This window comes from Brachyistius frenatus, unplaced genomic scaffold (genome assembly GCF_029030835.1).
Source record: "Brachyistius frenatus isolate BFR_SWC_R1_liver_20210118 unplaced genomic scaffold, ASM2903083v1 Contig_101, whole genome shotgun sequence".
NCBI lineage: Eukaryota > Metazoa > Chordata > Actinopteri > Embiotocidae > Brachyistius > Brachyistius frenatus.
Genome location: NW_027210700.1, coordinates 725,958 through 753,246, shown reverse-complemented (window position 1 = coordinate 753,246; position 27,289 = coordinate 725,958). Strand labels below are relative to the sequence as shown.

Below are 27,289 nucleotides of genomic sequence, written 5' to 3'. Positions count from 1 at the left end.
CCATCACGGACCTCGGCGGCGCAGATTATATGCCGTCCACCGCAATAAACCTGACACACGGAGGAGTCCGAGATTACAGCGGCGCACTATTTCCACCGTCTCTTAATGCAGCTGTAGCTCTGGTCTCATGTTTGAGCCCGTAGTGCAGCGAACACGCAGCGCGCTCTGCTGGTCAAACACTGAAACAACCACTCCCACCTGTGTTTCTTTAAGTTTTAATCTGATATTAAAACACATTACAAAGTCAGTATGCAAATACCCTCATTTGTTAAATTAAATTATTGGAAAAGCACAAGTCTTGAACAGGTCTTTGCTGATGTGAGCTCTAACCATGAACTCAAATTAATTCATGTTTGCACCTTAAACAGAGAGGCCCTTATTTTCAGTTTGAAAACTAATAAATAAAAACACTACTTTAGAAGTGTAAAATACAGGCAAGTTTGACATTAAGTATATATATGTTCTTTTATATCCTGACTCAAACAATCAGCCCAGTAGCTCACACTATCTATGATACTGAGAAAACTAAAGCAAATCGGTGTTCGCGATAAAAGAATAGTGGAAAAAGATCTATCAGGCAGTAAGAAACCACTGAGAAGAAGTGCAGCAGCGATGAAGTTTCAGTGAGGAGTTCGGTCTGTGTTCATTCACCGCTGCACAGAAACAATGGGACCAATAGCGTGGCCCTATTCTGAAGAAATGTGGAGAGAGCAGGCGTCGTCGTCTTCCTGTCGTCCCAGCAGGACGTCACACAGTGCAAAAACAACCCAACACAGCTCGGGTGCGAAACTACGACAATAACACACAGTGCAAACTTTCCCAGCCTCCCGTACCGCCAACACTGTTCCTGGTAAAGAGTCCGACGGGCAGCAGAGATCTGCAGCCGGCTGCTGCCGAGTCTGTAAGACGAGGACGAGGACGAGGACGAGGATGAGGGCTGATCAGCACACAGCTGCAGTGCGTCGTCTCGTCCTCAGGTTGTTCCTGGAGGCTCAAAGGAAAATTATGGTTTACCACAACGCAGGACTAATTTTCTTAGTTTTGGCCGTCATTTTCATTACTGATAATAATACTGGTATTAAAGCTGCAACGATCGGTTCATCAACAGTAAACGTATTAGATGATGTATGGACGATAGATGCATTGTTTTGGTCGAGTTTTCATGAAAGTTCCAAATATATTCATCTTCAACCTTCATAAACGTGATGATTTGCTGCTTTTCTTTGTCATATGTAACAGTAAACTGAAAATATTTAGATTTGGGGATTTGCGTCAAATAAAACAAGCTATTGGAATACACAAGCTTGAGCTACAGGAAACTATCAGTAAACTTGCTGGTATTTCAACATTTTCAAAAATCTGCAGAGTAATTGAAAATAACTGATGAGCTTTATGAGAACAACATATCTGTACAACAAACTTCATGGTTTCTGTGGGCGTCAGTGTAATTGCACAGGCTTCTACTACAACTGGAGGCACACTGAGAAACACGACGGAGACCTCGTGGCAGCAAAACAAGAGCTGCTTTGTTTACTGTGTTTGGCCGGATGTTAGGAAATAGGAAAAGGAGAACAGAGCTGTGAATCTGGAACACGCATGACGACAGACACACGGAACACAAAACAAGTGTCCAGTTTGCTTGTGTCACACGTTTTGCTGTGAGGACGTCACACAGACCCTCGTGGACACCGGGATACCGTACGAGTGAGGAGACGCTCACGCAGGCCGGGAACAAGACAAAGATTATCCAGATTAATAAACCTGGAAACTTTGTTGCACCACAGACGGTTTTTATAATGACGGCAAAATAAAAATGGGACTTTCTCTGAAACACAGCTTACGTAGTGCACATGCACGTAGTTGATTAACCGACGCACTATTCCTGTCTCATCTGAGACAGGCCTGTGGTAAGTCTTTAAATGCATTAATCCATCTCACCAGCAGGCCTCACTGAGCGCCTCCTGCACTGTTTAACAGAGTCTGTCCAAAGTTTGGAGATAAAATCACAAACAGAGGTTTTGGTAGAGGGACAGTCCAGCTCTGTCAAACCTTCCTTTATAAACGTTAGCTCGTTGGTTGCAAAAGCAAATTTGTGGTAAATGCTCCAGATTGAGTAGCTGCAGATCGACTGTACGTGATACGTGCTGACATACTTTAGTTCGAGATCATCTCCACAAAAATAACCCTTGCGTAGAGGTTTGGTTCAGGACCTATGATGCATCACTGTACAGGAAACACAGTCCTCAGCGAATCAGTCAGCCTGTAAACCGCGGTGGATGTTTACATGTTCGGTTAGGTCTCAGCCCGTTTACAGCCTGTCTGATCACCTCCCTGCTCTCCTCCCAGCAACGTCTCCGTGCTTTACGATGTCTGCAGTTCGGTGAGTGAAGGATAAATACTGAAAATAGAAATGACGGCCAGAACTCCAAAAATAAGAGCGAAGTTGTCATAAACCAGAACTATCCTTCAAATACAAAACAAACGGAGGCATTCGTGTTCTTTGTTGTGATGCCTGTTTGTTTCAGTAAGAATGAACACGCTGAGAGGAGCATGTACGCTAGTGCTCAGTCTGAGGCCAAAGCAGTGTGTGAATTTGGAAATTCTGGATATTTACAGTTTCACGAGTCTGTCAGCCATGAGTTCCTACCTGTGCTGGATAAAATAAAAGTGAGTCTCATTTGACCTTGTTTTCTTCCTGAGAATTGTCTCCTATCACCACTATCTGGACGCCTGACAACTGTCCGCTGGCGTCCAGCTGCAGCCCCTGAACCCCTTCAGTCTGCGCCTCCTGCATTTGGCACTGCGTTTCCACCGACTCCGCTGCCATCGTCACCTCCATCCCGCTCTGGACCACCATGGTGGCCCCGTCTCGGCCCGGCGCCTCGGTCAGCTGCAGCTCCATCACTCCCACCGCCTGCTCCACCGGAGCCGGGTTGATCTCGATGACCGTGTGCTCCTGGCCGGCCTCCACCTCAGCCTGCATCACCTCTTGCTGCACCAGCATGGTGCCGTCCACCACCTGGCCTTCTATGGGCACCATATCGCCGCCGCCGGTGTGCTGGCTCAGGTGCACCAGCTCCATGGGGCTCACCACCGTGCCCAGCTGGCTGGAGTCCTGCATGGCGGTGGTGCCCAGCAGCGTGAGCCCCGAGGACGGGTGCAAGGTGATGGTGTCCGCCTTCCCGTCTCCGGTCACCATGTAGCGGGTGAAGAGCTGCGAGCCGGCGGGGAGCAGGGTGACCGCGTTGGAGGACTGGCCCAGGGAGGCGATGGGGAGGCCGGCCACGGTAAACGGCTGGCCCACGGAGGACAGCGAGATGGGGGAGAGGACGGTGAACTGCTGGGATTGCAGCGCGGCCTGCTGGGTGATGGGCGAGGTCAGGAGGGTGGTGGTGGAGGCGGGCCTCTGGAGACGAGGCCGCTTGGTCGGCCGCTTGGTGGGAGTTTTGGTTTTGGCGGGCTGCGGGCAGGAGAGAAACGCTCGCACCTGCTGCTGCTTCCTCTGTTCCTCCAGCTGCACCTCCAGGTCTGCAGACACACAACAGGACTCACAATGACTCAGTGTGCGATCATCAAGCATCAAACATTTCATTTTCCCCACCACAGATTGTGTACGGCCTAATATTGATCTTTGACATCAATATTCATCAGACATGGTGGGCACCCTTAAGCCAGCAAATGCCAAGTCCAGTCTCCAAACATAAACAGTGACTTAATAAAAACGTCATCCGTCTTGTTTCACATTTAGTATTCAAACACTGTGCTAACAGGACAAATGTGGGAGACACAAAACGTCTCTTCTTTTATCTGTTGTGATTTTGAATCCAATAACAGAAATCAACTTCAGTGAGTTAATAACATTGTTGTGAACAGCTCCGAGGCGGCTCCACGGCCGCCAATAATTTGATTTGCAACATAAAGGGGAAGTATTTTATGAATAAGTTACATCCCATCACCAACAAACTCCTGCACTAACAAACTGACACCAGCTGACCAACACACACTGCAGCACTTTGCAAAACTTAGCCAACTAAGATAAGGCGAAGAAAATAACTTTTTATGTGCTTCACTTCAGAAGCCCTGTGATGTTGAACGTTACAGCAGAGTGGCTGTGAAACAAAAGTTGAACAACTCAGTGAACCACTCTGATGCATCTCAGTGAACTGCTCCGTTTTCAAATGAAAATTCGAATGGAATCACGAGATCATCAAAGGTTCCCACCTCTGATGATAAATACCGACTCCTCAACACACGGCGGTTGTACAAAATCTAAATGCAACATTACCGATGACACTAGATAGATGTTTGTTACCAAATTGCACATCAGGAGTCAGAGGCAACTTCTGCCCTCAAGTTTTTATGTCCACAGGCATCGACCCTGGAGAAGTGAGTCACCTCACATTTTTTAACAGGACTTTTACTTTCAGAGCAAACCAAGCCTGAAGTAGCTGCTTCCAACTCTACGTGTAGTTACATTCTACATATATTTATTTCCCCGTTCTGATGCAAAGAAAAGTGAACACAACTCTTTTCTTTGATGTGTGGCTGACAGTTATTAGCCTCCTTCCTGTCGACTGAACGATTTTTACAGGTGAACCACAAACATTCGGAAAAATGTATCCAAGATAATGTATTCAGGATGTTTCACCCAGAGCTGAAGACAGAATTCTGAATACTGTGAACTGGCAGTGATGCTGATGTTACAGTTGAAGTTTGAGGGACACATGTAACCATAAACAACTTGTGAGCGGGGTTTAATTGATGCATCACTCTTCCTCTCCCTCACTTCCAAACAGTGACTTCGGTGCTGGTGGAGCGGTGTGGTGTCGTCCATTGATTCTCCATCAGCATAAACACACTTTTTCCATTTGCTTTCTTGCCAGGTTGAAAAAGGTCTGCGAGGTTAATTGAAATACGATCGGCTCCGAGCGGTCTCATTTTTATGCCACTGCGAGTCTGCCGTGTTTGTATTAGTGGGTGATCTTCTGCAACAAAACAAACACTCCTAATTTCTCCCGAAACTGCATTAACGGATGACAAACTGTAGACAGGAAGAGGGACACTGAGGCAGATAAATCAGAAACAAAAAAACAACTGAAGCCCAGAGATGGTAAAGGGAACACATAAATATGTCCTCCGAGGTTGGACAGCCATCTGTGTTTTCATATCTTCGTCGTTACAGGAGATGAGAGCGCTGGGTGTCATCACTCATTTTAGATGTCAGTACAGTCGATCTCACGACACAGCTGCTGTCATTTACTTCTATTTCACTCTATCAGAGAAATATGTGTTGGAAAACTATGTTGGCTGCGTTTTATTTTGTGAGATGATGTAGCAATAATGCCTGACGCTCACCACCTTGGTGGGGACTGCCGGTAAACATATTAGTCCATTTCTGAGCTGTGATCATATTTCACACCAGTTCCAGCATCAAACAAGAAAAACAGAAAGATATGTAAATGAGAACGATGAGCTGTTGCATTCAGCGGGATAAAAACAGTGTGGGTGATCTCAGGGAGCAGGACGGGTCAGAACCATGTCATCACCCTCGTGTGTCATTTATTAGTGTGTATTCACCTCAAACTAATCATTGGGTTTGTGTCATCTTAGAACGAGCTCTAAATATCCAGGTTGGGAGCAGGTCACCGCCGTGTTTTACGAAGGCTGTAGTCGACTCTCAATTTTGTCAGTCGGATCAGATTTGGATGTTCAATACAAAGATTTGACTCTGTTAATGTTTATTTATCATACGGACTACCTGACACTTAGAAAACAAGCAGTGTTCTCTCCTTTCTCTACGGATCGCTGAGGCTTTCTTGTTTCCAGGGGCGCGTGGCAGAAGGTGTTGAACTCAGTCGCTCCCCCGGGGACCTCCATGCGAGTCTCCTGAGGCACACGAGTCCGACCCCTTCAGTGCCAGTGCAAAACCCTCCGTAGTCTGGGCCTCGCTCTCGACAACTTTGTGCCCCCCACCCCCTCGCCAAGGCCTGATGGACTTACATGAGGATGCACACAGAAACCAGTGCAGAGTTCCCGCCCGGCGACACCCGGTCTTAGCCCGCCACTCAGAACCTGAACCTCAGCGCGGAGCAGCAGCTTGGTCCTGGTTCTCCTCTGTGTGCCTGCAGTGTCCAACTAAACTCCCTTCAACCCGAGGGTTCAATATCTGCGTGTGAAATGTGCCTCTACCTCCATTGACGGAGCCACCGACTAATAATTCAACACGTTGACTATCAGAGGGGAACCACCATATCCTACACACTGCTGCTTCAAGAGAAAGCTCGAGAAATGAAATGGAGCAATGAAAACAAATACGCGCAGTCACATACATGTGAATTTGATGCTTGAGAGGCGCGAGCTGGCAAACATAGACCCGGCACGTTCAGGAGGCAGAGACGGGTTATCTTTTATCACAACACAGAGACTTGCTATGGACGTTGTAATTATTACAACTAAAAACTGGTAACGAAACTGCAACCTTTGTGTTGTTTTAGCTGCTCTGATGTTCAACAACAAGGTTCAGAGTCAAGCAACAGAAATGTGAAATATAATGAATCATTCTGCAGCCAACAAATCCCCTTCATCTCCCTCTCTCTCTAACAGGCATCAGCGAAGGAAAGAAAGTGTACAAATGTGAGATAACTTAGCAGTGCTGTCGTGAACAGATTTAAATGATCTAAAATCCACAAAACAACTATAAGATGCCATATTTCCATGACAGGTACTCACAATGTGTAAATATTCATGCACCATTCAGCAGGTTAAAGTAAGGTGTTGCCCTGTAGTCTGTGGCCTGCAGCAGTTCAACGAGTTCAATCTCAGGTAACTTTAAATGAATTCAAAGCATCAGCGATTTATTTAATTGATGTTCAATGAATGGAAAAGGAGATTATTTCCACTTTCTCTAGTGCAGCTGCAGCAGAGTCCCTCCAGTCAGACACAAGGTGAAGCTGATGAACATCACAGAGCAGCGACACAACGTGAGGCTCACGTTTGATGGTTAATGAGAGGAGTTTTCATCAGAGTCATGCTTGTCTGGTAACGAGTCCCAAAATCACAATTAAAATGGCCGACTGTGTTTCAATCAAAGAAGCTACATTCTTCAGTATATTTTGTAACTGCAGTAATCTGTTTGGTTACTGAATGAAAATAAAACAGCTCATTACCAACAAAACAAACGAGACAAATAAGACATTTGAAAACGAGTTAATAAAAATGTTTCAGACGTGTTCAGTGGATCGGTGGTGTCTCCCGGAGGGGAGTGTTGTACTGGCTGTGTACTCACTGGTGAGCGTGCTGAGGATCTGCTCCTGGCTGGGATCCGTCTGCTGCCTCCTCCTCTCCACAATCTTCTTGACCGAGTCGAGCAGGCCGAAGACTTGGGCGAGGTTACTGAGCACCGCCACCTCTACCAGACAGGAATCTGGGATCAGTGCGGCAATCAATCACAGGGTCACTTGGTCAGTCAGAAAGGAGGAACAAACTCAGCGGTTGTACTATAAAGCATAATGTACGGTCTTTACTGTTACAGAAACCGCTCTTAAAGCCGTTTGAGGTTGGATTTTCATCCATCAGCTTCCAACAGCAGCTGAATTTGTTCTTTCTTTCCATTTCTTTCACGCACATGCGCCTGCACGCGCTTCTGTTTGCAGCAGTCAGTAGGTGTTAGCGTAGTAGTGTACCTGTGTCCTGTAAGGCAGCCGGCTCGCTGTGCAGCTGCACGCTGTTCAGCAGCTCCAGCAGCTCCGTGTTGATGTTGGTCACCACTTCACCCAGCAGACCCACGTCAGCGATGCCCTTCCAGAAGTTCAGCGTGTCCTCTGTGGACGAACACACGGCACAGACGAGTCTCTGTGTTTATATGAATGAATGCTCTCCAGCTGATATCATATTCATTGTGAATGTAAAGATCTGAGCTGGGATGTAACCTGAGATCTCATTTGATCCCTTCTTGTCTGCAGACTCCAGCGAGCTCGAGCTCCACTCCGACTTCCCACTCAGGACTTCGACTCGGTCCTCTCCCACTGCACCACCGTTACCCAGCACCACCTGAGCTGCAGTTTACACATGGGATAACACATTACACTTGTATCATAGATGAACACAAAAACTGACCCGGAAAAATCTCTGTGCTTGTGTGTCAGCTATAAGGTGAACAGAGCGGGAGTCTGTATATTGTAAACAGAGGATGCCTGTTTTGGAGGAAGTTGGATCTTCGGCACTTCTGTCGACGCCGCTGCTGCTCGTCTCTGGGAGACTCTCAAGGCTACAACATGTGAGGGGAAGATCAGGAACAGAAGCAGTACAGCAGTGAGCTTCTTTTTGTTTGTCTACTTCTACCATCTTAAGGTGCACTGTCTCTTTTATATTATATATTGTATATTATCTATTGTTTATACTGTTTATTCTGTATATATCACAGGTAGATCTCTTCTTTCTGTAACAAACCACTCATCTTTTATTCATTCTGAACATTGGTTTGGGATTTCTCTAGGTTTCTGGAGGGAATCGGTGCAGTGGTTATCAAATTATCATTAATATTATCATACAATATTGTATTAATATCATGGAATATAACAGGGCATTCTTTTAGCAAGTGATTCAACATGATGTCATGCTCGTACAGTAGCTGGCTGGCTCAAGTTCAAGCTGAGCTTCCCCTTTCTGTCACATGACAGGTTGTAGCGCCCTCAGAGAGACTCCCACACTTCTATAGTGTTTTGTATACGGTGGGCCGGGCTTAGTGAAGCTGAGCTTTCAAAAACAGTGAAAAAAGAGGTCCAGGTCACAGTCAGTTTTATCACAAGGCAACTGGACTTCTTTTAGTTTCTTGAAGATGTTTCAGCTGGCATCCTAAAAACCTGAAGAAGCTTTGGGATCAGAGGTGAGTCATCAGGGAAGTATGTCTGTCTAACCTGATGAAGCTGTCATCAAGTTCACCAGAAACGTGCACTAAACAGCAAACATGTAACTTGTAAATGACATCATGGAGAAGACTTTGATTTTTATTTTTTTACTTGGTTTTTAAACTTGTTTTACTGCCAACACACTTAATATAAAGCAACCCAAATGTGCCTGAAATACATATGAAGTTTCCTTTGACATGTTTTTTCCAGTACACTCTGTATATATTCTCACCCTGAGAGGTCGTGGGCGTAGTGAGCCCACTGCCGTCCGGAGGGAAGCGTGTGTTGTTGATTAAAAGGTCAAACTTGGTGCTGCGACACGTGTTGGTACACAGTGTGCTGTGCTGGTAGAAGTCCAGCTGACCAGAATCCATCATTTTTCTGGAGGGCAAAGATGAAGGAAATAAAAAGAGTTTAGTTTCACTGTTGACACCATCAATGCTGTCAAAACCGTTCACATCCCTCAGAACTGACCTGCCATATTTGATATGTCACTTCCTGAGTTACATTTTCTGGTTGCAAGTGGAGAACCTTTCGGACTCTGTACACTTATTCCACTTGTTTGGCAGTTCAACTGACGAGGGCGACTGCATAAAGTGCAGCGGCTGATTCATGTGCAGGAGTTGCCCACACAAACAGCCTGAGTGGCAGCAATATTCAGAGCAGTTCACACAAAACATGTGAGGAGCACATACGAGCCTCCCACAGTGCAGGAAGAGCAGTCGTGCAGTAGAATATTTGTGGGTTTCTAAATAAGGTTTTGCTTGCTGGAGCGACTTTTTCTGTTCATTACCTGGAGTGGAACATTGATGTGAAGTTAATATGAAGCTTCAGAAGCGTTGGTTTTTCAGAGCTACAGTCTTTTACAGTCACACTCTCTCTTTGTGTTTCTCTGGAGAGTATTTCCTGCATCTTTATTTTTGTTTATAGTTTTGAGCTGCATACACAACTTCTTTCTTCTTCTGTAGTCGCCCTCAGGTGTTTTTCCTGTTTGTACCGTAGCATCAAATCTCACAGCGCCACACATGTTTCACTGACACCTGTTAGTACCGTGCTCTTCTTCCTCTTTTGTTTCTTAATGGAATAGTTTTAACAGGTGCAGTGTCTCTGCCAGGCACCAGTAAAAACAAGGGAAAACATAGTTTTTAATACAAGACAATAGTTGCATAAACTTTTAGATTTATTATGATATAATACATTCTAAAATCAAGCCCCATCCCAAATGTGTATTTTACATATTTGTGTTTATTTTGTAAATGTACATATTTGTTGAGAGTTTGTATGTTTTTAGAATTTTTTTTCCTGGTTACATATTCACTACTTTCTTCCACCTTTATGCCTCAGTGGCTCCGCCTGCCTATTGCTCACAGCTTCAGTCTATATTGTAGTAATAGTCAGTAAACCTCCTTTGCATTAATGTTGAATTCATCAGAATCAGAAGGACGGACCAAACAGGAGCCAGTGAGGGTGACGAAGTGTGAAGACGTTTTTAAGTGTTTGTTTCCAAAAGTAGTTCCAATGTCGGTGGTGATAAAGCTTGATGAACTATGTGAACAGTTGTAGCAACTCTACCATGTATAGTGGTATCAAAGCCGGAGCAATACAAATACAAATACAAATAAAAATAAAAATACAAATACAAATACAAATACAAATAAAAATAAAAATACAAATACAAAAAGTCATTTCCTGACATGACATTAAACTCTGCTCACATTGAGGAAGGCTCTCTGTTGTTCACAACTCGGGTGAGTTTCGTTAGATAACATGCATCATATGGTGGTCAATGCTGATTGGTCAAGGCTGCTGCAATAGTTTCAAAATTAGGCCGAGGCCGAGCCAATCAGGATGCAACAACTGGAAACTTCCCTTAACAGTTACAGCACAGTGAATTTGGATCTAATAACACCAGGCTACTTTTGTGCTGTTAAAACAAGTGAATTTCCCCTGTGAGGATAATAAAGTCTCAACTTTTCTCAGCTCGTAGTTGAAATAATTTACAGCTTAAGCTAAAAACAAGGTTGATGATGGGCTCTTCATTATAATAAAGAGCTAAAAGAGGCTAAAAAGATCTATAGAGCTGAGGGGAACTGCAGTCACAGCCAGATTTTCCATTATGAAATACAATATGTAACGCCTTTTACGTTAACCACGGTTACTTGATACATTGTCAATATTAAATTAGTGATTAGTGCAGCTTTAACCTGATGAACAGAAACAGGACAGGAAATGTAATAAAACTCAGAGAGATTTTATTGTCATGTTCTTTACAGCTCAGAAGAGAGGATCTACTTAGTTTCTGCTCAGAAAGCCACACAGACTATTTGATGGTGTCATATGTTGGATATTTATTCTAGACAAGTCACATCTCTGCTCCTTACGTCTGCAGAAATACATATGTATGAGCCTGCATGGAGGCTGTGATAAGGACTAATTAGCATGAGGTGTCGTACAACCAGCCAGCACTCCGAATAATGAAATAATATGGTATAATATGGTTTTGGCTGAGTGTTGAAAGAGTAAACAGCCTCACCTGAGCATGACTCCCCCCATCCTGATGGCTCTCTTCCAGTCCTTCAGAGTGGCTTTTCCAGAAATGTGCACAAACTGCTTGGGACTGATCAGCTGGTCTTCATACTAGTGGAGAGAGAGAGATGGTCAAGTTGTTAAATTTAGCTCATTATGTAGATGATGAAACACCAGAAACAATAGACATCATTTATAGTATCATATTTCTTCTATGTGCTGAAAAAAATAGGTGTACTGTGGTTTATGAATCATTTTGGATGTATGAAGCTGAAACACAGGATTGATGCTCTTTACTATTTTATATCAAGAGGGAATACAAAACATTTTTCCCATAATTTTTGATGTTTTTAAGTTTGTTTTTTTAGTTTCCGGGGCGGATTTCTCGACTGCTGTGTACTAAATGTGGGCAGATTGTTATTTTAAAATCTGACTTAATATCTGAATAAAATATTGTATTGTCATAGCAATTCTTTTTTATTTCTTCCCAGCAGTATATCAAAATAATTCAGAATATGATTAATTAAATCGATACAACCTGGACCCAGATTACTGAGAGATAAAGGGGGGATGGATGGACCAATTGAAAGTCTATCATTCTTTTGAGGTTCACTCCTAAAAAAAAAACCTCAACAGTCTCTTGCTGCACAATCTGCAATCACAATGAGCCCAGCAGCAACCACAATTTAAAACAAACTGTATGAAGCATAAGACAATTCACTACTTTGCTATACTAAACTTGAGTCGGGAACACGTGAGATGTCCATCTGGGAGTATTTTGATGTATTCCTATCTGGTAAACTGAGGCGGAGCTTAATAATTATCACTGAAGTATTTTTAAAATCTGAAAAAAATAACCTCAACAAAATCATGATTTTGTTTTTTGGACAGTGTACAACTAGGAACCATTAATACTCACCACAAACTTAAAGCTATTATTGCTATACTTTTAATAATGATATATGGTAACCTAGGCTACCTGCATAATTTCCTTTACATCATGCACAGGAGCTGAAACTAGCTGGAAGAGAGTGTCTACTGCAGTCACGGAAAGTCCTGCAGAGTTTGCTTTGAGCTGTTTCTGTTGTTTCCTAATTATAGCCTGTATCATGGAAAGATGCAGGACAGAAGTCCAGAAGCAGAGAGAGAGAAAGCAGAGGGGGAGAAGAAAACATGCTGGTTAAAATAATAAAGGTCCGAATGAGCTCAGGTTTGAACTCTTTTGTCTCGCAGACACGTGCAAACACCATTTTCAATGTATGACTGTGATCCTCTTTAACAACAAGAAAACAAACATCTCAAGATGGATTAATATCAATCTGAGTGAAGAATGAGTTGAATTATTCTGTTGCGCCTTCTCAGTTTAATGACACCAGCACATTTATACATGACTGATAGGAAGTTCAACTGTCCTTTTTAAATCAGAAGCTCACAGCTGGATAAGGTTCATTAAGCAATTAGTATTTTAGCAACATGAGGACTTTCTTATTTGTAAGCGTTGCTGTTAAGCCAGAGTCTGGTTGGCCGTGAGGAGCACCAGACCAACACTTTGTGCCCCCCCCCCTCTCCCTCTAGTAATTGAACTCCCCCATACCTAACGCCTTAGCACTGCCTATGCTGCTAAATGAAAGCTGATCAAACTCTGTGCCCGTCTTTACTGTAATTTACTGTGTTTCCTTCATCTCAGCCTGCTGGTGTTGCAGCGCTGCTCTCCTTTACCACAGCTGGGTTCTAGATAGATATATACATAGATATACTTTACTGATCCCACAAGGGGGCATTCTTCAACACTGTGAGCAGTTCACTGCACATTACAGAGAGTTGTAATTGGTGTGTGAATGTGCAATTTTTTTTTTTTTCAGAGAGCACAGGAGACTTCTGCTCCTGAGGTCTTTAAAATGCACAGATTTGCTGAGCTTCAATGATAATTATCAACATCAGGGAACAACACGGTGATGAAAGACAGCAGCTTCTCGCTGTTATCTGCTGCTGACCATCGCTTCAAAGGTTAAAGTGACAAACGTAGATAGATTTCTTTTCTTCGACTTGATGCTTATAAAACATTTCATGTGGTTCAGAACATTTGTTGTACTTAGCTGTTCATTACAGGCACAGCTACAGTAGCTATGAAGGATGATCGTGAGCGCCTGTTTAATTCAACTCGTTCATAACTCCAATGTTTAAAAAAATTAGCGAGTAAATCTGTTTCAAACAGTATGAAAGAGAACATTTATATCATCTAACCAGCCGGGAGAGATTCAGCTTAGTCAGCGTAGGCACACGTCTACTGACAGCTGTACTCAGCATACAGTGATCTGAAGCCACCAAGTTTACAGTGAGAGGAAATAAATAATAAATAGGTGACTCAATATGGGGACACGTGTCAGCAGCACGTATTTATATGAACTGATGAATACCAACCTTCACGCATTTCACATTGATTCCCGGGCACACGAACTTCTTCACCAGCAGCACAGCTTTACAGTCTCCGCATGTTATCGGACAGCCGATTTCAACTTCATCTCCCTCGGTTTGGTCTGCAGGACCGAAACACACGTTCACTAACGTGTAATTTACAATCCTTATACGCGAGTACAACTTCCACGTTGTCCAAACATCATTGTGACAGCCTCTTACCTGGATGAGCTTCAACAGCCATGACAGCAGCATCCGTTTCAGCAGATTCGTCCCTGAAAAGAAAATAGTTGGTATTTTGACATGACTCTCCATAATGGCGGATCAGCTGGCTTCTCCTGTATGTAGCTATGCTTGTTGTGTTAAATTGTTCTGAAGTGAACTGTAATTTTCCTCTGCACGCTGGCATCAGTACATACCCGGCGGTGATTGGTTGGAGCTGCAGGATGACCTGAGTCTTATTCGGGTCGTCAGGGTCACCTTCACCGTCGGTCTTCACCATCACCACCTCCCCCATGGACACCGTGACCTCTTCGGTGGTCGCCATCACACTCATGAGGGTAGACTAGAGGGGGGGGGCTGCTTTAATGCCACAGCTATCCAGGAGTTTGTTCATCTGACAGGATGAACACATTAAAAAAAAAAAAAAAACAAACATGATATGATAAACAAACAAACAAACATGATCTGATATCACAACTAGAGCTACACTGACTACTTTAACCCAAATGTAAACACTGTGTACATGTTGGCACGTTAGAACATAGTTAGGTGTTCAAATATAATTTAATCTTTCTGCAATATATCATATGTATATTATATATATATATATATATATATATATATACACACACATATATATATATATATACACATACATATATATGTGTATATATATATATGTATGTGTGTGTATATATATATATATATATATATATATATATATATATAATACATTTCCCTCCATTTACCATTAACAAAACCAAACTTCATCTGGAAATTTGTCCTTTTAATGTTGCTGTTGTCTTGCCAGCTAATAGAAACAGTAACTAACACCCACTTGTAGCAAATGACAATTAAAATAATATAAATGTACAAATTCAGTAATACTAATGTAGCATTAGGTAAAGTTATATAGCTAAAATTAAACAAATGTTTTTAAAAAAAATATATTTTTTTAATATATATTAAATATTATAGCGAGCAATATCAACTCCGTTTCTATATAAAGCATCTTTTAATAAAGAGAGATCCGCGGTGTGTACGTGGGGGCCACATTTCCACGGCCACGTGTAACGCGTCCCGTCGTAAGTTAATTCGTAAGTTATTTTGAGACGCTTTTTAAACAGGAAGGTTTCGTGTCTTCTTCTTCTTCTTCCTCCACGGAGGAGAAGAAGCGGCAGGATGCTCCCCAACATGGGGGAGGAGGACACCGCTCCTGCTCCACTACAAGCTGCATCCGCCCGCGTCGTTGCAGGTAACAGTCTCGTATCTGTCGGAGTTGTCTCGGTTTTCGGGAGACGGGACTGTTTCTGTCCTCCGAGGTCCTCACAGCTGCTCAGACGGGGCTCGGCGGTAGCCATTACAGCTAACGCAAGGGCGTAACTTGACGTGCGTGAATCCGGTCGATATTGTGAACTATACTGTCCGAGACGGGGATAGCTTTGCATTTACAGTGTGACGGCTACGTGCCGCTTGTCTATGAACCGTACGTCCCTTCGTAACTCTGCATTTTAACTCTCCGCTCCCCCTCAAAATGACGTCTCCCTGTGCGGCGGCACGTACAGCAAACAACGGCACGGCGACGGCGTTGCCCCTCCAGTCTGTACGAGGCTGGCCGGCCGAACCCGCTCCGCAATAAACCCGAGACCCCCCCGGGTAAAAACCGCTGCTTGCGTCGTAACAACGGATGGCATTTTGCAGGCGCGTGTATTTAAAAGCAGCCGGTACAACGTGAGCCTGTCCTTACCGTTTTATGAAGACAAACGCATCCCTAGATTTGTGGAGAGCTGCGGCGCATGCGCATTTCGCAGTTATAGCATGACTTCCTGCTGAACAGCGCTCGCCCTGTTTCCTCGCGCTCTGTAAAGTCTGCAGAAACTCGACTTAAAGCAGCTTTTTATTACGCGACACACGCGGCGCAGAAGCGCCTCCAGGCGCGGCGACACCTGAATATGTGCTTCACTTTGTCAGGTCGGGTCTGCGCGCTCTGCCCGCCAAACACAACCGCACGCGTCCTGAGCGCGTCGGTTGCAGGATTCAAATATCGGCCGCGAGTCGTCCGGTTCGTCTCCGGGACGGAGGAGGTGTTGACTTTGTACACGGTGCGGCGGGGCGCCAGGACGGGAGATCACCGGCAGCCCCTGGTTTAAAAATTGTGCTTCCGAAATCTCTTGATGGCGATTCCGCAGGAGGAGTGGTAATCCCCACCCCTCCTGTGCCAAACATAGCAGAAGCCCTTTTTAACGCTGCACTTGAACACCCCACAATATGACGACACGTAACCGGGTTCTCAGTCAGAGGTTCACGGAGTGGGACGTCCCCTCCGAGTCGGGACTGTTTTATCACGTTCTCCGTTTTATGGAAGTGAGACGATCACTGGGACTCTAAGGCGAACATGTGAATCGATTCACATCGAGGTTTGACCGGCGTTGGCTGGCACATTTCATGGCCGAAAGGCATGATGGGTAAGAAAAGGCGTGGTAATGAAGTGTTGTAGGTTGTCATTGGCTGCTGTGCGCGCATCTTCTCAGTGTTGCGTTCGTGTAATGCGGGGAACTCAATAATACTCTTAATCCCCAAAACATGTTGACAGCAGCTTCAAAATGCCACAAGCCATCAGGACGATGGTTTTCTGTCGCTCTCCCTCAGCCCTGCACAGTTCATCAGAGATAGTTCAAAATAAACGGTTGTATTTGATCATATTAATCATACGAATTTGATGTCCACACGGTTAGAATAGAGAAACCCCAAATTTATTATATTGAAATTAAATATTAATACGTAAATACCAAATAAAACATTCCTTGTCAAATTTAAAGATATGTAGCCTGAATCGATTAGTTGGAAGTTGGAGATAGAAACAACTTTTCTGGTTCTGACATACTCAAATTCCCAGGCCCAATTCATAAACTCAGTGGTGGTGAGACCGTTGAATATATTTTGATTATCATATCAATGATCTTTTTCTGGTTTCCTTATTGCTGAGGAACATGCGTCTTTTGGCTGAACTTAATCTCATCTGGATTTATGTGACTCTCGGCTCTTCTCTGTAATTACATGTTATCCAAGTCTTTACTTTGACCACCAAATTAAAACAAAGGGACCAATCTGGGTCATGATGATCCTTGTTCAAACTGTCAGAAGAGGGCGCCAAACTCTTCTTTAAAAAAAAAAAAAAAAAAAATAGTCACTACATTTTCCATTGGACATCTATTTATTTTTTTGAACCAATCAGTAAAATCACATCAAATAAACGTAACTCCCGTATACATAATATATAAAATAAATAACATGTATTCAATAATGCTGTGGAATGTGACCGTGGGGATCAGAAGCTGGGGCCGCTGATGTTTTCTGGTACAGAAGCCTTACCAGTAGTTTGGTTTGATCCGTCCGCTGGATAACCTAAAAGCACATTATTAATAACACGGCACTCTATTTTTTTTTAAATATTTTTTTCAATCTGCTTATTCGATTTCTTTCTGAGAGTGGGGCGAGATGACAACTGATGTCACTGTCACATCTGTGAGAACATAATTGCAGCCAGGACAGGATGCGGTTTGCTGAGCTTAGTTCAGAGACAGGAGAGGGCGGGGTGGGGGAGTTGTGGGGGTTACTTGATTTAGTCTAGTGTCAGAGTAGGACTCCCAACATATTGAAAGCACATTGGGGTTGATACTCGGCTGTAGTTCACCAAGAAATGGTTCCAGCATGTAAATTGTCATTTTTACATCACTGTTTAAACAAATATGCTACAACACATTGATTGGTGAGTTCTGGAGATGTTCTGCTCTACAAAGCCAAAATGCAGCAAATAATTATTTTCTTCTAAAAAAAAAAACCACATTTTGATGAACAAGTCAGTAATTTGGTGTGTAATATCTTTCACAAAAATAATGCAGCAGCTGAATCAGAACATAAGATAAATGATCCCAAACAAATTGGTGTGAAAAGCTAACTTGCCAATCTTAGCTGAGTAGCAGCAACTGCAGAGTCTGCAGCCTCGGACTTGTGCAATTCATGGGATTCTGTTTCATAAAGCTACATTTAAATCATAAATGCATTTAAATGTATAATGAAAGATAGACAAAATAAAGATTGGTTGTAGTTGACACTGATTTAATAATCAGCCTCAAAGAGCACAAAATCAAGGTTTTAGAATTTAAATATTTGTTACTTATTTTGGCTAAAAGCCTTCAAACTTCAAACCCTTTTTTCTCAATTGTAGTTTCTTCTTTTCACCTTTGCAGGACAGTAGCAGGAGGCATAGTTTATAATTAAGACAGAAAAGCGAGCTGCTTCCTCTTGCTTTTTGTTTTTACACGAAGCTCTGTCTCCTGGCTCCAGTTCCAACGCACAGAAACAATATGGCATCTTCTCATCTCACACTTGGAAAGAAAGTAAATAAACGTATTTCCACAAATATCGAGCTTCTCTTTGAAAAATACAGCGAGAGACGCTGATTTGGTTGGTTACGGTCATCATATCCAATAACATCGTCATTACTCAGGACGGTTGCTGCTCATGCAGCCTGAAAGATTACAAATGCAGTTGAAAAGGTTGTTTCTCACAATTTTCGCTATTTGTCATCGGTGTATGCACCGATGACAAATAGCGAAAATTGTGAGAAACAATAGAGGTGTCTAATAATGTGTCTATTCTTCCCATATTTCAGTCTTTCAAAAGAGTACTTCTTTCCAGAGGTGTCCATTAAGCTAAATGAGGCCTCCATCTTGGTGTGCAGTGCTCAGAAATGGGAGTCATGCTCACTGGAGAACAGGTAGCTTACAGCACAGTATTAACATACAATATCATACAATTTAACCCTGTTTGGATGAGAGGCAAAATTAAGGAAGGTAGTTGTACAGACATAGTCAGACTGGTTGGTTTCAATGGATGTTTAGCAAGATGTGAAGGCGTCGCAGCCCGACGATGAAGTCCTCACCTGCACCGAGAACATGAAACGCTGACATCCGAATGTCAAACACACAAAAAACATACACACAGTTTAGTATTTTGTATTTCATCTGTTTTACCAGGTGGATTCACAAAGAGCCCAGTTTGAATATGTGCACAAAGTGAAAATAAAGGGATGGTGCAAGTGAATTAGAATACATTCTTTACCAAATATTACGCTGCAACCACATAAAAACAGTATTTACCGGATCACCCATTCAACGAAAAACAAAAAGTCAGGTTGGTCACATGAACACAAAGTAAAAATTGCAGAATGCATACTCTCTTGCTGTGTGTGTGTGTGTGTGTGTGTGTGTGTGTGTGTGTGTGTGTGTGTGTGTGTGTGTGTGTGTGTGTGTGTGTGTGTGTGTGTGTGTGTGTGTGTGTGTGTGTGTGTGTGTGTGTGTGTGTGTGTGTGTGTGTGTGTGTGTGTGGAGAGGTTTTTTGGTGAGATGCTGGTGGAAGGTGAGTGAGTGGCGGGAGGAGAGGTGACGTCCCAGGCAAAGTGGATTTAAGTCTATTGTCGCTTCGGGCCCGTAAGCAGCAGATTATTATGCTGTGCAGGGAAAGAATTCGGGATCCCTTGTGTTAAAGGTGTTTACTGCCATGTGTGGAAGTCACGTGTGCAGACATGCATTCGTTATAAATGCAGGTCACTGCTCAGAGCAGCAAATTAACCAAATTAAAACAAGTCAGTAATCCAAATAATCTCAGCCAAGTTACATCGATGGTTTGTTAGCATTAGTCAGATAACAAAGAATTTTAGCGACTGTAGGTGCACCTTTACAGTTGAGGATAAAAATGCTTCCCTTGAATAATGATGCAGGTATTAACTTCTGTCAGATCCTCATGATAGGTTTAAAGAAATGGTTCTTCCTTGATGAGCGTTAGCGGAGATGGATGCCAGTATCGTGTCTGGAGCCACAACTAGCCGAGCTTAGCATGACATTTCATCCTGACAAGCGGGGGAAACAGCCAGTGGGGCGCTTTACAAAGTGAAAAAAATGCACGTACAAACACATTTAAAGCTTACTACAACAATATATATATATTTGAATTAGTAACTAAACAGAAATGTCAAAACAACTTGTATTAAAGATTTTAGAGGAAGTTACAAACTGACTGCTTCACTTCTGTCAGGTGTCTCCAGCTAGTGCAGCACAGCAGATAAAGTCAGTGGCAACATGTTTTACTGTCATTACAGGCGCAGTTAAACGCATAATTAATCTGACTGAACACATTACTAATTCCTGACGCCTGTTATGTGTATTTTTAAACTACAAAGAGAGACAGGTGAGTTGTCTTCAGTCTACAAGCTCAGCTGTGCCTGTTGTGTCCTGACTCTATCTCCTTAACACACAGGCAACAGGCAGATATCAATTTACTCATTTAACTGTCAGAAAAAAAAAGTGACAAAGCTTATCCCTCAGATGAACTGAACTTAAGTCAGTTTAGAGGCCCATAATAGCCACGTTTTAAGTTATTAACTATTGCAGTGTATGGCGCTATGTTGATATGGCATCATCAGGTCTGAAAAATTTAAGTTTAAGTTTCAACTGTTTGTCACCTCTGCAACACATCTATCCATATCAGTGGGTTCACTAAGTTGGTCATCACCACATCGGGCCTGAATGTGAGCTGAGAACTTGGGAACCGAGTACGAACACAAACACGTGTTTTTTTGAAGCTGCCAGCTGCAGGTGAAACTCGACCCCCTTTTCATCATTATTAAAGGAGAGATGAACCTCTGACTTTATATCTTGCTGCTGCTGCTGCTGCTTTAATACAAATACCTAAATGGGACAGCTAATTGCAATGATTTACCTCTATGTCGACACCTTCACTACAACTCTATAATCTCTATCTTTTTACAAAAACGTTACTTATCTATTCACAGAATGATCAAAGGTTTAAGTTAGTTTGGCGTCAGTGCACACAGCTCACAGTAGCAGGCGGAGCACATTGATTTGATATGGTGACATTTAATGCAGAGTGTGCTGTGTCTGTTCACACTATCAATTAAATAGCTTTCAGTGACCTTTTAGCTCTCATCTCTATAGATTTCACTATTATTTACAATATGACGGTCACAAAAGATTGCAGGCAAAGCATCACACAAACTTCTGACAGGCAGACACCCACACTAGTGTCATATGAAATTGAGGTGACGCGAGACCACAGTAATAGTCCCTCTGTACTTTCCTAAAGTCGGCAGTCCATCAGCTCCTGTCCTGTGAAAAGGAGCATTGGCTACACTCTAAGCCCCAGGACCTGATCACAATGACACATTTTCTGTGTTTTTTTGAACCTGACAAGCCCCAAAACAGCTCAACTCATGCTACACCACATGGATTTAAAGATACGACTTGCCTATTAGATACACATCGGGATGTACACTAGCGCCCTGTAAGAAAACAATCCCAGTTGTTTAGAAGATCCCACACACAAAGAGGGCACGAAGCACAAGGTGAGGAAGTGATGGATGGTGATATATCACAGGGTGCTGAGCCTGAGTGACTTGGTTTCAATGGACGACTGTGAGACGAGCTGAGCTCTTGGTGTGACGGGACAGTGTTTGGACACAGAGAGTTCTCAGTCAGCAGTGGCAGCCCTTTTCGGCGGACGTGGTAGCTAGTTCCTCTTCGTTCTCGGCTGGGTAGAGCACCTTGGCGGTGAGGCCGCTCTTCACGCCGTCCCAGCCGTCACGGGTGACGATCTCCCCCATCTTCATCAGCTCGTAGATGTCTCTGGTCAGCAGCTCGAAGGCCCGGTCCACGTTGCTGTTGCACTTGGCCGACGTCTCCACGTAGCGGATGCCCAAGTCGGCAGCGAGCTGCTCCGCCTCGTCCCGGCTCACCTTGCGGTCCTTGTTGAGGTCGCTCTTGTGGCCGATGAGGATGTAGACCATGTGGTGAGGGAGGATGTGCTCACTCACCTCCTTGTGCCATTCTCTCACATGCTCAAAGGTCTTGCGGTTGGTGAGATCAAAGACTAGCAGGCCCCCAACAGAGTTGCGGTAATATGATGTTGTGATGGACCTGGTGGGTAGACACATTGCCGACATGTTAGGAACTCAAGGCGAAATTATATTGATCTGTCACTTTATAGCATCTTGGATTACTACGATGAACACAGAATAGAAACCTTCTGGAAAACATTCTATATAAAGTCAAGAGATGAGTTTAAGTCTCAAGGTAGTCAAGTAAAAGTTTTGTAAGTAGGTTTCTGGACAATTCTTAAAGTTCCTCTCTTGGCATGGATTAAACCTTGAAAAACTCAACTCTGTTCATCAACATTTCAAAACAAGTATTTTGACTCTGTGTGCATTGTGTATGGTTTCTGTTTGTAATATCTTATTATCACAAAGTATTAAGATGGAATCTGCATCATCTGCAAAATACAAGTATGTTTTTGGAGATTTTTGCATTAACGCTTGGTATAGATTTTTAGATTTTGCCTTTGTTCTAATTGGTCAGGAGGAGGTGTAGTTGACTCTAATGCATTGTGTGAACAGCCAACCGGCTGACAGGACAGGAACAAGTGCCAGTGAGTGTTCTGCAGGATGCCAGTGGCAGGAAGCTGGCGGTTGAAAAGTCATCACACCTCGCTCACTGCTTCATCAGAAAATGTCCATCCAGCCACAGGTTCTGCTCCACCAGACAACTCAACAGAGACCATCCCTCCACTCAGCAAACCGTCCGAGCTCCCACCTCATCCAACAGGGGACAGTTTAACTCAAATATGGACTACATGCCATGACTGTGCAATATGTAGCATAATGTTACATACACTATTGCTATTGTAACATGCTACTGCACAAACATCATTCTCATTGGTTATTTTATTCCATCATATTTTCTTTCTCATTTCTACTTCATTTTAGTAGATTGTTCTGTGGCTTATTCTGCACCGCATCTCCGAGCCAAATTCCTGTGGGCATTGGCAAATATAGCAATGCTGATTCCCAGTTAGGGGACCTTTAAACTTGTTGGAATGTGGCCTCACTATGGATTTCATTTGCACCTGCCTGAGACCTGTTCACCATGTGAGCCTGATCACCTCAGGATTTCTGCATGCATTCCTTGCAGTGACTTGTTTTTCCATATCCAGATAAGACATCCAAATACAGATCACATGTGTAAATGGGGCCCAAGACAAGCCCAAACCACATTGGTGGTGCTATTCTGGATTACCATTCCTGTCGTGTGTCAGTTTGTATCTGCAAATTTAGATGTATTTAGGCATATACACGGCATCGGCACAATATAAACTGATTTGATTTGAGTTGCTGTGCTTTACGGGTAGAAACAAATTTGCACTTTAATTTTACTGAATGAACAAAGATATTGAATTGAAATCCAATTAATCAAATTCCACCAAATCAGACAGTAAACAAAGAGTCCCCAAAGCCCCTTAAATATCTGGTGCCCCAGAGTTTCCATACATGTCGTAATCTATGCACATGCTGGTTTGAAAACTGATGATTGATTTCACAAACACTTCCCACAGTCAGACCCACTAAGGCAGAAGTGAAAGACTAAAGTGTGGTGAAGCCTGAAGGAAAACACCCTCAGAAGCTCGAGCTTCAAAAGGGAAAGCAGATCTGAGAGCAAAGCTACTTCTCCAGACACAGAAGTGCTTGACAGGAAATTATCTATGACAGCAGAGGCACATGAAAAGCACAACAAGCAACAGGGCCGATGAATGCAAAAAACGCCTAGATTTGGATAGATTTGTCATCCCTGCGTTGCCCTGGAGACTGTAGAGTCAGTATGTGAGGGAATCAAGTGGGGCCTAAATATGAGGAGGCTGCCCATCATCCATGAATGCATGATGCAACTCTATAGGCACAGAATTTATACAGGCCAGAGCATCCAAATCTGCCCTGACCCTTTTCACCACCGTCTTTACTCGATTCATTCCATCTCAATAAGACAGGGAATGGCCCTGATTTCATTTAGAGGGTTTTGTTTAGCAGCCAAACGCAACAGCGAACCAAGGCCTCTAATTATTCAACGACCATCTCTCTGAGGAATGATCGCTATGCATTCAGTGCAGATACATTTGATTTGAGCTACATGCCCCTGACATGAACGCACACGGTGTTGTACCTGAATCGCTCCTGGCCGGCTGTGTCCCAGAGCTGCAGCTTTATTTTCACCCCGGGCTCGATATCAAGCGAGCGGGCATAAAAATCTACGCCGACCGTCGGATCCGCCACATCGCTGTAAATCCCGTCCGTGAAACGCTTCAGCAGCGACGACTTCCCCACCGTGGAGTCCCCGAGGAGGATGATTCGGAACTGGTATTGCCACAAAATATCCATGGCATGACTAGAGAGGGAGATACCAGCGGAGTGAGTGAGTGAGTGAGTGAGTGAGTGAGTGAGTGTTAAACAAAGCCCTGTGCGCGGCGTGTTTACATGGAGCCCCGGCTGCTGCTGCCTTCTGCTGAGGAAGAGACGCGGAGCACAGCGACCCGCAGGAATCATGTGATAGATGCACCGATGCTCCACCAGTCCGGATATGACTCCTGTAAACCTGCTGCAGCCGTGAATGAGACAATTGGCTGTTAGGAATAAAGTCTTTCGTGTTATTTTTAAGCCGCAGGAAAGCAGAACTTATTCGTTTTTCAGCCGCAATTCAGCTCTAACTCTGCTGGGTTTAAACGTAGATACCTCTATTTATTTTAAATACCATTATGGCCGTGTAAGAGCAATATTTGCACGTTTATTTTGCGTTTGACATCCTGCAATGCTGCTATCCCCAAACCACGAGCCTCGGTCAGTGGTGCTGTCCGTGGTTCTGAACCACGTCCAACCGTCCTCTCCTCCAGAGATGACCTGCTTCTACCTCATATCGCTCTTCATACACAATATATTCACTTCTGCCCTTCCTTGTGAAAAACTGTGTGGTTAATGACGTGTATAAAACTCGGTGTGCGTTATTATTCATGCGTCTAACTGATAATAGACCTCGAAATACGGCGCGATCTGAAAAACCCGACAAAATACATATCCCGTCATGCAAAGCGGTCCACGTGAGCTCTGCGGGCCAATCACCGGGCCGCTGCCGGTCACGACCGTATATATAAGGGCAGCGGACCCTCCCTCCGCCCTCTTCCTCTCCGGCTCCTCCACGGGACAGCAGACAGGAGGACTCCGCTTCAGTAAGGCCTCAGCCCGTCTTCTCGTCTTTACCAAATGTTGTGCACATGTGTTTGTTTGATAACTGTACTTTCAGCATGTGACGTCAACTTCTTGAGGATATAATGTATTTTAAACGAGTAGCAACTGCGCGAAACGTTTTAGCGGGCAGATGTGCTGAGTTTGTAACTACCGCGGACATGCCCGAGACAAGTCCTGCTTCACAGTGAGGACCACGACAGTGTTGCACCTGTACGAGAAGTCCTTCTGCACAGACTTACTTTGACGTGGAAGAAACGTCAGCCTGGACGAGGCAAGGGCTAGCGCTAGCTTAGCCGAATTGAACGCTAATGCGTGCGGAGCACGTGGCTGTGTTGAAGTCCTCTCTCCCTCGGGCACTCATGACCAGACACACGACTCATGACCAGACACACAACTCATGACCAGACACACGACTCATGACCAGACACACAACTCATGACCAGACACACAACTCATGACCAGACACACAACTCATGACCAGACACACAACTCATGACCAGACACACGACTCATGACCAGACACACAACTCCTGACCAGACAGACTAGGAGGTTTGGTGTTGAACTTTATTGAATACTAACTACACGCTGCCTGAACCGGTGGAGCTACGAACCATGTGATTGATGCATTCATTTGATCTGGAACTTCTCACCTGCATGAACGAACAAAAAGCTTCAGCTGAGGGTTATTATCATACATGTTGAAAATACATGTGACTGCTTCATTATGCTCCTTAAATGACAAACGTCTGTCCTGCCCTACAAGAACGTGCCCTCCTTTTTAATGTGGGAGAACCTGTGAACAGTCCCTCTGGCTCCATCTTTATGACATGCACCGACTGTCCTTTTCCTCTTTACAGGGTCGAATGCAAATGGCAGCTGTACGGAGCGCCTCCAGCCCTGGAGCAGGTGAGGTTTTCTATCCAGACTTCCCTCTGCTGTCTAAAACGGGCTCCTATCGAAGCCGTTCGTGCTCTGATGTAGCAGTGAACGGTCAACAGGAAGCCGAGATCAAGACTTTCACCGACGGTCGCTGTTCAGTTTGTAAAATAACTGCTTCAGCAACATTAAGGGGAAGGACATTTGAACTGAAACCCGCAATCTGTTTGTTGGTCAGTCTGTGAAGTAGCTGCATGTGATATTAACTTGCCTTCCTCCATCTTTCTGTAGATCCTGGCTGGTGCCAAAGGAGCAAAGGAGAACGATGACAATAAGGCCATCACATGCAGGTAAATTGCTGAACAGTGACCTCAACTGAAACACACCTGGCTGTGATGACAAACTTGCCCTCACTGAGATTAAGTCATGCTTGAGACATTTGTAACTGAGCCATATTTACTCAAATTTGTAGGAAGTAGAGATTGGGAAATAAAATGACTAATTAAAATCCTCTTTCTCTTAGGTGACTGATGGATGACAAATAAATCACTGGATGAAGACTGCTCATGTTCAGGTAATTTCAGCTTCTTCTTATCTTGTCTACGTTCCAGCGTGCTATCCTAAGGACCTGGGCTTGTCTGTAGCTCGTGGTTCTCCAAGTGCATGCTAGAAAATGGGGTGGTCTTTGACTGCTGTGGCCACTTGGTGCCATCAGCAGCCACTCAACTGTCCAACACTAGTCCTGCTAGTGAGGCAGGCAAGTAATTAACACTCCAGGTATCTAATGGACCGTTATTTCTTCCAGGCATTAATCTGGTCATGATCTCCAGACTGGTGTAGCTGGGCTCTCTGGGGGCTCATGTGGCCCAGATGTGGCCGTGTTTGAAGGTATGCATGTTTTCTAAAATAAAACCACTTGTAGATGCTTTGTTCTGATCCATGATGATGATGATGAATACAATGTGGACTGCTGGATGAAGCTTGCGGATATGGGACTGAGATCAGGCCTTCAATGAATCTGTTCAGAAAATGCTACTGAACTGCACTAAAGTGTTTTTTTTTTGTTTTGTTTTTTAATTCTCAGGTTCGGTGCCATGTTGGTGGAAATGGTCTGCCTGGATGAACTGCTGCCAGAAACCCAGACAGGCTCACCTCTTAAACACGACTGGACTGGTGCGGGGGGGGGAAGCTTATAAACCT

At 43.9% G+C, this 27,289-nt stretch overlaps 2 protein-coding genes, 1 long non-coding RNA gene and 4 other non-coding genes across 11 annotated transcripts; 4 read left to right on the top strand and 3 right to left on the bottom strand.

Annotated features, from left to right (window-relative positions):
* Positions 1–207: 207 nt before the first annotated feature.
* On the bottom strand, positions 208–15,948 carry gmeb1 (glucocorticoid modulatory element binding protein 1). Of its 5 annotated transcripts, none has more exons than XM_069711516.1 (10): positions 14,819–15,948; positions 14,267–14,463; positions 14,070–14,122; positions 13,854–13,969; positions 11,440–11,543; positions 9,139–9,287; positions 7,929–8,054; positions 7,683–7,820; positions 7,286–7,423; positions 208–3,528 (listed from the first exon to the last, which is right to left on the bottom strand). In XM_069711516.1, exons 2-10 carry the CDS (start codon positions 14,401–14,403, stop codon positions 2,675–2,677), a joined length of 1,815 nt encoding a protein of 604 aa, XP_069567617.1. In that variant the 5' UTR covers positions 14,404–14,463; positions 14,819–15,948; the 3' UTR covers positions 208–2,674. The 5 variants fall into 5 exon arrangements, with proteins under 5 accessions (XP_069567617.1, XP_069567621.1, XP_069567620.1 ...); XM_069711520.1 differs by having other exon boundaries at positions 7,286–7,408; XM_069711519.1 differs by having other exon boundaries at positions 15,633–15,948.
* A 229-nt stretch (positions 15,949–16,177) lies between these two features.
* On the bottom strand, positions 16,178–16,311 carry LOC138628475 (U11 spliceosomal RNA). The gene has a single exon (XR_011311466.1). It is a non-coding gene; the product is annotated as a U11 spliceosomal RNA (small nuclear RNA).
* A 2,760-nt stretch (positions 16,312–19,071) lies between these two features.
* Positions 19,072–24,513, bottom strand: rab42a (RAB42, member RAS oncogene family a). Its single transcript, XM_069711514.1, has 2 exons — positions 24,137–24,513; positions 19,072–22,063 (listed from the first exon to the last, which is right to left on the bottom strand). The coding sequence occupies exons 1-2, from the start codon at positions 24,349–24,351 to the stop codon at positions 21,622–21,624; spliced, it is 657 nt and encodes a 218-aa protein (XP_069567615.1). The 5' UTR covers positions 24,352–24,513; the 3' UTR covers positions 19,072–21,621.
* A 1,318-nt stretch (positions 24,514–25,831) lies between these two features.
* On the top strand, positions 25,832–27,220 carry LOC138628469 (uncharacterized). The gene is made up of 4 exons (XR_011311463.1): positions 25,832–26,439; positions 26,613–26,663; positions 26,895–26,977; positions 27,174–27,220. It is a non-coding gene; the product is annotated as an uncharacterized lncRNA (long non-coding RNA).
* On the top strand, positions 26,158–26,295 carry LOC138628473 (small nucleolar RNA SNORA16B/SNORA16A family). Its single transcript, XR_011311464.1, has one exon. It is a non-coding gene; the product is annotated as a small nucleolar RNA SNORA16B/SNORA16A family (small nucleolar RNA).
* LOC138628474 (small nucleolar RNA SNORA44) lies at positions 26,698–26,828 on the top strand. The gene has a single exon (XR_011311465.1). It is a non-coding gene; the product is annotated as a small nucleolar RNA SNORA44 (small nucleolar RNA).
* LOC138628476 (small nucleolar RNA SNORD99) lies at positions 27,021–27,096 on the top strand. Its single transcript, XR_011311467.1, has one exon. It is a non-coding gene; the product is annotated as a small nucleolar RNA SNORD99 (small nucleolar RNA).
* Positions 27,221–27,289: the final 69 nt, after the last annotated feature.

Excerpts from the sequence above, each read along its gene's own strand:
- gmeb1 (XM_069711516.1), bottom strand. The coding sequence starts at position 14,403 with ATGAGTGTGATGGCGACCACCGAAGAGGTCACGGTGTCCATGGGGGAG. Across the intron at positions 13,970-14,069 it reads GGCTGTTGAAGCTCATCCAG|ACCAAACCGAGGGAGATGAA; the intron begins GTAAGAGGCTGT and ends TCGGTCCTGCAG. Across the intron at positions 11,544-13,853 it reads TCAATGTGAAATGCGTGAAG|TATGAAGACCAGCTGATCAG; the intron begins GTTGGTATTCAT and ends TCTCTCCACTAG.
- rab42a (XM_069711514.1), bottom strand. The coding sequence starts at position 24,351 with ATGGATATTTTGTGGCAATACCAGTTCCGAATCATCCTCCTCGGGGAC. Across the intron at positions 22,064-24,136 it reads GCCGGCCAGGAGCGATTCAG|GTCCATCACAACATCATATT; the intron begins GTACAACACCGT and ends TCTACCCACCAG.